This window comes from Adiantum capillus-veneris, chromosome 11 (genome assembly GCF_014529385.1).
Source record: "Adiantum capillus-veneris isolate H3 chromosome 11, ASM1452938v2, whole genome shotgun sequence".
NCBI lineage: Eukaryota > Viridiplantae > Streptophyta > Polypodiopsida > Polypodiales > Pteridaceae > Adiantum > Adiantum capillus-veneris.
In genome coordinates, this window is record NC_140941.1 from 162,379,524 (window position 1) to 162,389,488 (window position 9,965).

At 44.3% G+C, this 9,965-nt stretch overlaps 1 protein-coding gene across 1 annotated transcript; it reads right to left on the reverse strand.

The window, feature by feature from the left end:
* Positions 1-1,722: 1,722 nt before the first annotated feature.
* Positions 1,723-3,094, reverse strand: LOC147448334 (uncharacterized). Its single transcript, XM_086524550.1, has 3 exons — positions 2,613-3,094; positions 2,186-2,396; positions 1,723-2,100 (listed from the first exon to the last, which is right to left on the reverse strand). The coding sequence occupies exons 1-3, from the start codon at positions 3,039-3,041 to the stop codon at positions 2,057-2,059; spliced, it is 684 nt and encodes a 227-aa protein (XP_086380676.1). The 5' UTR covers positions 3,042-3,094; the 3' UTR covers positions 1,723-2,056.
* Positions 3,095-9,965: the final 6,871 nt, after the last annotated feature.

The following is a 9,965-nucleotide window of genomic DNA, read 5'->3' on the forward strand; positions in this document are numbered from 1 at the left end:
AGCCACTCCCACAGTGGAGCTCCCCCTCGTCTCACACAAGAGGCACTGATTGACCGAGCGATTGAACTGGGGAAATCCAGGCACCCGCGCGACTGCGAAGAACTACACAGCATCGACGGAGGCTACGACAGAAAATTCGGAGCACGCTGGCCAGGCATGCACGACGCCCGATCAGACTACTAACCATCGAGGAAATTGATGAGATTCGCCAACGAACGATGCTAGATTTCTTGTGATTCTGCTATCCCAACGAGCCGCCCATTTTTTTGCTTAGTTATTGCTTGGCTCACACTGACCTACCTACTTAGGACCCCATAGTATATATCTTTGTTTTGTATTGTTGTTAGGTTATTTCGTTACTCTGACTCTGTATCAGATCCACCACTTTGTAACTTTCAGGTCTCATAGGTCATTATGGCCTTTTGAAGACGTTAATATAACATTTCATTTCATTTCTGTAGTAGCGCTATTGCGTTGTAAATTTTAGTGCTACAAAAGATCCTTTAAAAATTCATTAAAAAATGCTTGCAGATCCTTTTGCGATGCTTTGTCCAATGCTGCTCCAAGCTTCCAATGCTCACATCTCTTACTACTTTCATGCTTGCAAGTCCCTTTGCTCTGCTACCTTTGAGTAGTGCAGATGCCAGTTTTCCTACCGACCCTAAATCTCCCGAGTTGTAGATTGAGTCTTGGTCTGAGCCGGAGCTCGTGCATGCACCATCAGCATCGGGGATACACCGTAGAGTTGGCACTAGGTAGACGCGCACGGAGCCTAGTGCTCTGATACTAGTTACAAATAAACCGATGCGGATACGTACATACGTGCATGCGAGCAAGGGGAGAAGCAAAGCAATATAGACAATGTGTGGATGAAGTAGACTTCAAATGAGGAGCTCCTTATTAGTTTATATAAGTACAAATAATAAGGATAAAGCATGGGCGGCAGACAAAGTGTCTGACCCAAGGTAAGGCTCGCCGCCTTTAACTCTACAGCTTGGCCTACAGATTTTGCACAAGCTGAAGAGGCTTCGAGAGAACTCACTTTGTCTTCATTGGGGTCGGAGGCAGAGATTTTCCCTTGCCCATGATCATTCAGGTCAAGAGGCTTGATTGGCAAGTAATTGAGGGTCAGAAGCCTAGCAGCAATTATAAGTTAGAAGTCGTGTGCGAGGTGAGGGCACCCTAGAAATTGACATGCACCATGGAAAATAGGCATGAAGAGTGCATGTACGCATTCACAAAGGAGTATTGGGTGTCTTCACAAGCACACACAGCGCTTGGGAGGCAAGTACGGTCAGGTCCTCACAGGGTTTGGGAGGCTTCGATTACACCATGTAGAGTTACGTTAAGAAAGAACTACACTGGATGATACCATGTATAAGTCGTGTGGGTGAAAGGGTGATACTGCAATGCAACATGCACACATTTCACACTTTTTTGAGTTTCCATGAAACGTGCATATACAGGAGATTGATGTGATATGGTGTCATGATGACTTGGGAAAGCCTTACAACACCTCCCACATCACAGTTCACAGCTGACAATTCATCAACTTGATGTTGATAAGCTTTTTAGTCGGTACAGAGCACCGATCGCCTAAAGAACATGGATATGAGGAATACAAGCATCACTTACATGAGTACGGCCAGATCTAAAATGTCACACGCACGCACACCTCAAACCACTAATCAGTTACAATTTCCATCACAAGTTCACATGATATATCCACTCAAATCATGTTGACTATTTCTATCCATTGAAAACACACTCCCTTCCAATTCCTCATCGAAGCTGAGAAGGAAGAGAGCACTTATTACAGCACTCAGCACACTGAGTAACATGGCTGTGTTTAATACATTTTTCCGTTGAGAAACAAATCTGTACAATCGGAATTCACTCATTCACTCACACACATACAAACACAAAAAATGAACCTCTATGGTGGATAATCGGGGACAAGATCATTTGCATCCTAAACCTCAAAGAAAGACCTATGGAGCTCTCAGATCTAATCAAGTTCGCTCTAAGAATGTGAATAGTTTTGTGCCAAACTCATTCAAGCATCTCCCAGTAGAGGATTGTGATCAGCGGAACGGTTGGCTGCACAACCATAAAACACAAACATTAGGCATGCAACCGAAGAGACAGGTTGCATATGCAATCGAAAGTTGAGCATTTCTCTTACCATAATATGCCATGCCAGAGACGAGCAAGAAGGCAATGCCCGTAATGGCAAGATCAATGCCAAAGAGAATGCAAACCACCTGGAAACCATACGCGCCAGCTAGTGCAACATTGAGGATAGCCAAAATAATGGCAATGGTGCCAGAACCTGCAAGCATTGGCCATGATTTTAGGCTCCGCACTTCATAACCCATCAGCATCTTCAGAACTCCCTGCACATTCAAGCTGGAATGTCATTTCCTGCTTTTGGCGGTGATGACCAACGACATACACATACATACAGACTAAATTGCACGCATGCAGAACACATAACATTCTTTAACTCATCCTTCGCTGCATATGGACGATCTTACATTGGGACTATTAAGAAAAACTAACATTCACAAACACAACATTCGAGTATGATTAGGAGATGAAGGTGCACTGACATGGATGAAGAACCATCCGAAAAGCAGCCAAACAAAGGCACTGCCTCGCCTCACGCTTTTTTGGAACAAGATCCACAGTCCAACTGCCAAGTGGACAAGACCGAGAAGCAGGAAGGAAGTAGTTCCAGGAGCCCCAAAGACAAGTAAGAAGTGCAATAGGGAAGCAGCGCCGCCAATGATGAGAATCCAAGCAACTAAGTGCTGGATAGAAATCCCAGTGAAGATGATTGGCAGCAAGATGCAGAGGACTCCCACGATGAGGAAGGCGACGCCATAGACAGTGAAGTAGAGGCAAACGCGATGGAGGTAGTCTTGGGCCATTTCGTAGCTCACAGAGCGTACGCCGGGAAAGAAGAAGGCGGGCCGGCGGCGGCTGTTATCGTCGCTGTCATCGTGCCCACCTGAAATTGACCGGTATTGATCTCCCATCCTCTCTGCAAACAAGAGCTTTCTCTTCTGCTGCTATGAGTCGAACAAAAGCCCTGCTTACGATGCAGTGACAAGAGAGAGAGAGAGAGAGAGAGAGAGCTTCTCATCATAACCAAGTGGCTGCTCATAGCTGTGCCACGTACCTTTTTGACACGTGGTTCTACATTCCCATCTTCTGCGTCTATTACGTTGCTGGTGTGGCGCATCCACGATTCCACACCTATTTCTATTCATTCCACACATTCTTTGTGTGCCCAATTCATAACCTTGGACATTCTTCCGGGCACATTCCCACGTAGATGCTTGTAATGGCAAAGCCATTTCAGGCGAACGGGCACATCTATAAGGCAGTTCTCATGCAAGACATAATTATCAGTAATTTTTGTTGATAACTGTGTCTCCATGGTGGTCATGCGTGGATTAGTCGAGGGTTTAGTAGAACTTTGCATGCACTTTTGTAACTATGTTGATTTCGGCATAGTTACAATAGCGGCGGGGGCTAAGGAGCCTTTAATGCTAGCGCATCAACATAAATAAATACTTGAAACAGTGCAAAAAATTTCACTGCACTGACATGCGTCCAACCTCTCTCTCTCTCTCTCTCTCTCTCTCTCTCTCTCTCTCTCTCTCTCTCTCTCTCTCTCTCTCTCTCTCTCTCTCCGTGTGGCCCCACAACAAGCGCTTTGCCCTCTACCTGTCTCGGTCTCTATCCAGTTACTGATAACTATAAATCTCGTGAACATACCCTAACACCTCTCCAAGTGCAGGCAAAATCTTAATCATATTCGATAAAAAACCTTGGCCACGTAATTGTCTTAAAAAAAGTGCCATAATGATCCTCAAAGAGCAAGAGTGATCAACATCTTAGGACCCTCGTCAACAACGGGTGCTAGCTTAGTTGGTAGTCATAGCCTATGTGCCTAAGGTCTTGGGCTCAGTCCCCCCTTGGCGACTTGAAGACATGATCTAAGTCCTTAGGGACTGTTCCCGTATGTGGGTGCGTACATGTGATGGGATGCCTCTCCTCCTACCTGGGAGGCCATTGTACATAGGGTGTGTGCGTGTGTTTCAAAGTTCTTGTACTCTCTAAAAAAAAAACATTTTAGGACCCATATGGCGTCAATGTCATAGTCCATGAGAACTCATATACTCTCCACATATGGAATACGTCTCATATATTGATGATATCGATATGTTGAGCATTCATGTTGATCTCTTTCACAAAAATGAGTTTGTGTATGTGTGGCCAAATTGAACTCCATGAGCTCCAAAATCGTATTATCCATCCTTGTGATGGATAACAAGTGCTATAGACAAGACCTTTACCCTTGTGGTCATGGGATCTTCATAATAGACAGTGGGAACAGATCTTAGTAGGGAGTTAGACCAACAATGGAAACTGGTAATTATCGAGCCCAATACTGCGATAACTCTATTGGAAGTAGTCAGTCAGAGGTCTAATCCAACACCTATAAATAGGGCCCATTACTCATTTGGGGGGGTCTACTGAGTCTATTGTCACTCCCGGAACTAGTTGTACTCTTATACTCTTTTGGCATTAGCTCAAAGCATTCTTTGGCTTTCACTGCTGTACTTGATATCATTTGTACTTTCCTTATGTGAATATATATTCCAGTTCTAGTTTGAGTATCTGTCTCACATTTCCATTTCAGTTCAGTCTTTGTCTAATTTGGTGTTTGAAGCCTGATCTGGTCTAACTAACTCTAATAATCCAACACCTGGAATAGCTATCAGAAGTGACCAAATCATTCCATTTTGGCGATCAAGGTGGTAGCTGAATAGCTCTGAGAATCTATCTCCCTCTTGGATTTTGGAATTAGTTGAATTCAGTCATGCCACCCAGAAGAGTCGAACATGGCTGAAAGCTAACAACCAGATTCATGGAGGAACTAGATCATGTGAGTACTATTCTAGAGGAGTCATAACGAGGCTCTGACACTGGCATTGATCCTGAAAATAAAACGGATGTGAACTTGGACCACTGAAACACTGAGGAAATGGAGGATTTCTAGCATTCTCAATAGTCCAAGCAAAAGCAAATGATAATACATTTCCTAGTTGTGTCTTTCAGTGTTTGGGGAGAGTACTCCCCCCACTCATCTTCATTGATATCTTTCATCTCACCATATTGTGGAAAGGCCTGAATATGGACATCTAGATCATCCTTCTTACCCCCTTGAATACTAGAATGCAATCTTCAAATCAGTAGATCGATCATGATGCTTGAATTTATCTTTTGAGACTGATTTACCTTTTTGGTTTGTCTTTTTCTATAATGATTTGTATCAGTGCTCCACTTATCATTGTCATCTATCTCAATCACAATATCTGGCTCCGACTTCCTTTCTAACTTTCTATGTACTAATCTGTGACTCTTCCTACTTCCATCACTGTCTTTAGTGTGCTTCCAACTCTTACCCTTACCTTTTTGACAAGATCCACTAGAGCGAAAGTGCCTCTCTGCTCTCTCTGCACATCCTATGTGAATTGGACATAATAAAGCAAGGACCACTGTCTGTTTGAAGCTATGTTGAAAAGATCAAGGAATTAAAGAGACACTTGCATGAACCCCCATGAGGGAAAAGAATGAATGGTTCCTCACTGGGTTTAGAAGCAAGAAGCCGAGGGAACACGAGGTTCTAGCCCCAACCAAGAGATTTAATGATCTGATTCAGAGAGTGTTAAAACTTGAGCAACATGCCAAGAAGGAAAAAGGTCATACGAGTAGAAGAGATCTCAGTGATAGTGACATGACAAATGAGGAGTCAAAATCAATCTCCAATTCTAGCTCATCTAATAGTAGCTAAAATGGCTAAGACTAGACCCTCAGTGATGAGGAAGCTGGAGACTTGGTGTTCAAAATGTAGATCCAAGTATCAAGTAAGATGAGAGTAGCCAATGTACATATTGTAAAGCATATGGTCATGTCTAAAACAATTGTGGGATCAGAATTCACCTTCAAAAAGGTAAAGATTTGTCCATGATTGCACTAACCAATCGAGAAGTGGTGCAACTAGTTCCAAAGAGAATGAAGCCAGCACAAGTACTGGAACTGGAAAAGGCATATATTAGGGGGGCAATGGCCAAGGAAGAGGTAGATTTGATTTTAATATGAGGAATTTCAACTACTATACATGTGGGAAGTATGGCCATTTTCCAGCTCAGTGCCCTAAAAATGCAAAGCTAGAAGAAACTGAGCAGAAGCCACCAAAACCAATACCAGTTAGAGTGATCACAACAAGCAGAGGGGTGATTATTGAGGAACTACCAGATGATTCTAAGAAGGAAGTGAAGCAGGATATTGAAATAAAGAAATGGGAACAACAGAGAGCTACTTGGAAGGCCAAAGGGAAGGCAAAAGGAGTTGATAAATGGCATGAGAAAAGGTATCTGATAGCAAAGATTACAGAGGTTCTCAAACAAAGAAGATGCCAGAGCAGGGAGAATGCTGAGAGGCCACGACTATTCAAAAGTTGCTACAAATTTGTGCGGGATTGCCTGATGAAATGGCCAAGTATGTCAACTCACAACGGCCTAGCACTATCATCGAAGTCATCCACCACACTATGGTTGCTTCAAGGATCAATTTTCAACAAGGGGCAAGAAGAAATTTCAAGCCCATGGAAAACAAGGATTGAAATGAAGCTAAAGGGAAGAGCAATGCTCAAAACTCTTCCCAAGGCACCACCAACACCAACAACAACAAGACCAAGGAGAAAGGAGCTTACAAAGGTAAAAATAAGCTCTCTCCCAAAGAATTAAAGGCCTTTCATAAAGACCATAAATGATTTAAGTGTGGGGAGCAAGGACATGGTTATCGTTCTTGCCCCAAAAGAGATGTACGCAATGACACACCTAGAGCTTCCATGGTTCCAAAAGAGGATACTCATTGCAAAGGCTCACCCCTCTCCTATGATTGGGAAAAAGTAAGGGAGCATGATGCCCTTATTCTCTTTGACCCTGGCTCTACTCACAACTTCATATCAACGGAGTTGGCCACTAAGTTGGGCATTCAAGCTCTTGAGATGGGAGATACTGTAACTGTTGACACATCTTTCAAGGGACAGCAAGCCTCCGTTACTCCCTTGATTGGGAAGTTGAGGCTTCATGTCCAAAGCTATGTCGACAAAGAAGACTTTTTTATCTCTCCTCTTCAACAAGGAAGTCGTAGTGGGCAAGAAATATAGCAGGGAGAAGAGAATGTAAGCTTCAAGTATCACCATGAAGAGAATTGAAGGACTGTGAGCAGGAGTGAAGGGGCTATAGTGGTCGGATACAGGGGTTGGAGACTGAGGTGAACACTACATGGCTGGAATAGGAGTGCTACCGGCATAAGGGGGGAGAGAGAGAGAGAGAGAGAGAGAGAGAGAGAGAGAGAGAGAGAGAGAGAGAGAGAGAGAGAGAGAGAGTGAGGTTAGATGGCAACTATTGAGCTTGATCTTGGCAGCTAATGAGGAGAGAGAGAGAGAATGAGGTTAGATGGCAACTATTGAGCTTGATCTTGACATCTAATGAGGCTCACAGAGATTTGGGAGGAGAGAAGGACAAATAGGTAGAGAGAGAGTGTGTGTTCTTGCACTGGCACTGAGTGTGCATATAGAGTTGTGAGTTGGTAGTTTCCTAGTTGTCCTCTGATCCGTCAAGCTGCCATGCAATTTCACGTAGTTTTTCTCTCAACAGGTGGTTGGCCGAGCGGCTGCACACACACACACACACACACACACACACACACACACACACACACACACACACACACACACACACACACACACACACACACACACACACACACACACACACACACACACACTGTTAACCCTCACGGCTCACGGACACCCATCACCTACGATGGACGCGTATTATGTATTTGGTAGAGTCAGGTACCGGGCTTGTCGGACCAATAGGAAAAGGTAGAGTGATCGTCGATGAGAGGCGCACTTTAACTTCGACATTCAAGGGATTAGTTGGTTAAGCATGGGCGCCCAAGTGTGAATGGGGTGAGCTCCTATAAAAGCCAACTAAACCTAATTTTTACTCATTCTCTCATTTGTGCAATTGAAGAGTGCTCTTGCTCCATCTCCATCTTCTTCTTCTTCACCTCCTTGTGTGTGTGTGTGTGAGAGAGAGAGAGAGGGAGAGTGTGTGTGCGATCGAGCATTACGAAGGCACGACGGCGGCGAAGCGGTTGAGCGCGGCACGACTGCAGCTTCTTCTTCATCGCGGCGAGGAATCCACCACGAAGGCGAGCGTAGAGCGGTGAGTGACACACCCTTTGTTTTCTTGAGCTTGCTAGTTTAGGCTTGTTGTGTGCTTGGAGCCGTTTGTGGCTCGCACACGGTGTATTGGCAAGTCCCTTGCTTCGACAGTGCGGCAAGGAGCGCACATTTTTGGCGCCGTTGTCGGGGATATGCCCTACACTAAGCTCGGTTAGCACTTTACGCTTCCTTGTGGTGCAATTTCTAACATAGGAAAGGCAGGGAAGGAGTGCGTGGAGATTTCTGTTTTTTGCGTTTTCTGCATTTGCTGTCAAGTTTCAATTTCTGCATTTCTGCATTTTTTCAATTTCCGCAATTTCTGCAATTTGAAGTTCGGCGTTTTCAATTTTTGCAATTTTCTGCATTTCTGCGTTTTTTCTGCAATTTCTGCAATTTCAGCATTTTCTGCAATTTCTGCGTTTTTTCAGCGTTTTTTCTGCAATTTTTGCAATTTTCTGCAATTTCTGCATTCCTGCGTTTTTCGATTTTCTGCGTATCTGCGTTTTTTCAATTTTTGCGTTTTCTGAAATTTCTGCATATCTGTGTTTTCTGCAATTTTTTGCATATCTGCGTTTTCAATTTCTGTATTTTCTGCACCAAAAAGAAAAAAAATAATTCAGGAAAAAAATATTTCAAAAAAATAAAATAAAATCGGAAATTAAAAACGCGAGTGAGCGGGCGGCGAAATTTTTCGAAAATAAAAAACGTGACTCTTAAAACGGACGGGTTGGTTTGTATAAAAGGTAGATCGGGATCGGGATCATTTTCCCAAGCCCAAGCCCAAGCCCAAGCCCAAGCCCAGGCCCAGGCCCAGGCCTCAGTCCTCAGTCCTATGATATATACTAGACTCACTCTTATATATATACCCTACTCCCTCAAGAGAGAATGAGAGGATGTGGGACAAGTCCTCCACTCTCCTCCTTTCTCTTCCCACTTGCACCCTTAGACTTTCTAGTTTGGGCCTAGTTCCCTACTGGAAATTGACAGTTTTAGGGATTCCGAGGGCATAGAGTGACCAAACGGAGGGCTGTAAAGCACGGCACGACCCTCTGACCGATACGCTCGTTTCGAGCTATCACACGGCCCATTCAACGACACGCTCTAAAAAATCTAGCAAAAAAACAAACAAAAAACACGCTAAAAACTAGTCACAAGGCCTCCTAGAGCAGCTTTTTGACACCTTAGGGTATCAAAAGCACATGCACTTACGCTCTGGACGAGTGTTAGAGCACGATCACATTGGTAGTGCCTCTGTTCATACGGACACCCATTACCCATCCACGATAAGCTCTAGACCCTCAGCGGGGACACAAGGTAGCACCACCCAAGACCCTAAAATAGCCGCTAGTGATTCCTCCTCCGACTCAGAAATCATGGAAGCATACCCTACCCAAAACACTGAGAGAGAAGGCCATGCACCTCCCGAAGCTCCACAGCCTAGTACTAGTATGTTTAGCCGTTTCATGGAAACATTAGGTAGAGCTACTCGCTCGGAAGCTGATGCAAATGAAGCACACGAAGGGGGTGGGGAAGTGGACTCTCCTTTCACATCGCACGTGGACCCCACACCCCCAAAGAGTGTCCATGTGGATATCCTGCCAACTTCTTACCAAGAAGGCCCTGTTGAGCTGCCTCCTTCAGAAGTTCC

Excerpts from the sequence above, each read along its gene's own strand:
- LOC147448334 (XM_086524550.1), bottom strand. The coding sequence starts at position 3,041 with ATGGGAGATCAATACCGGTCAATTTCAGGTGGGCACGATGACAGCGAC. Across the intron at positions 2,397-2,612 it reads TCGGATGGTTCTTCATCCAT|GGAGTTCTGAAGATGCTGAT; the intron begins GTCAGTGCACCT and ends TTGAATGTGCAG. Across the intron at positions 2,101-2,185 it reads CTCTGGCATGGCATATTATG|CCAACCGTTCCGCTGATCAC; the intron begins GTAAGAGAAATG and ends ATGGTTGTGCAG.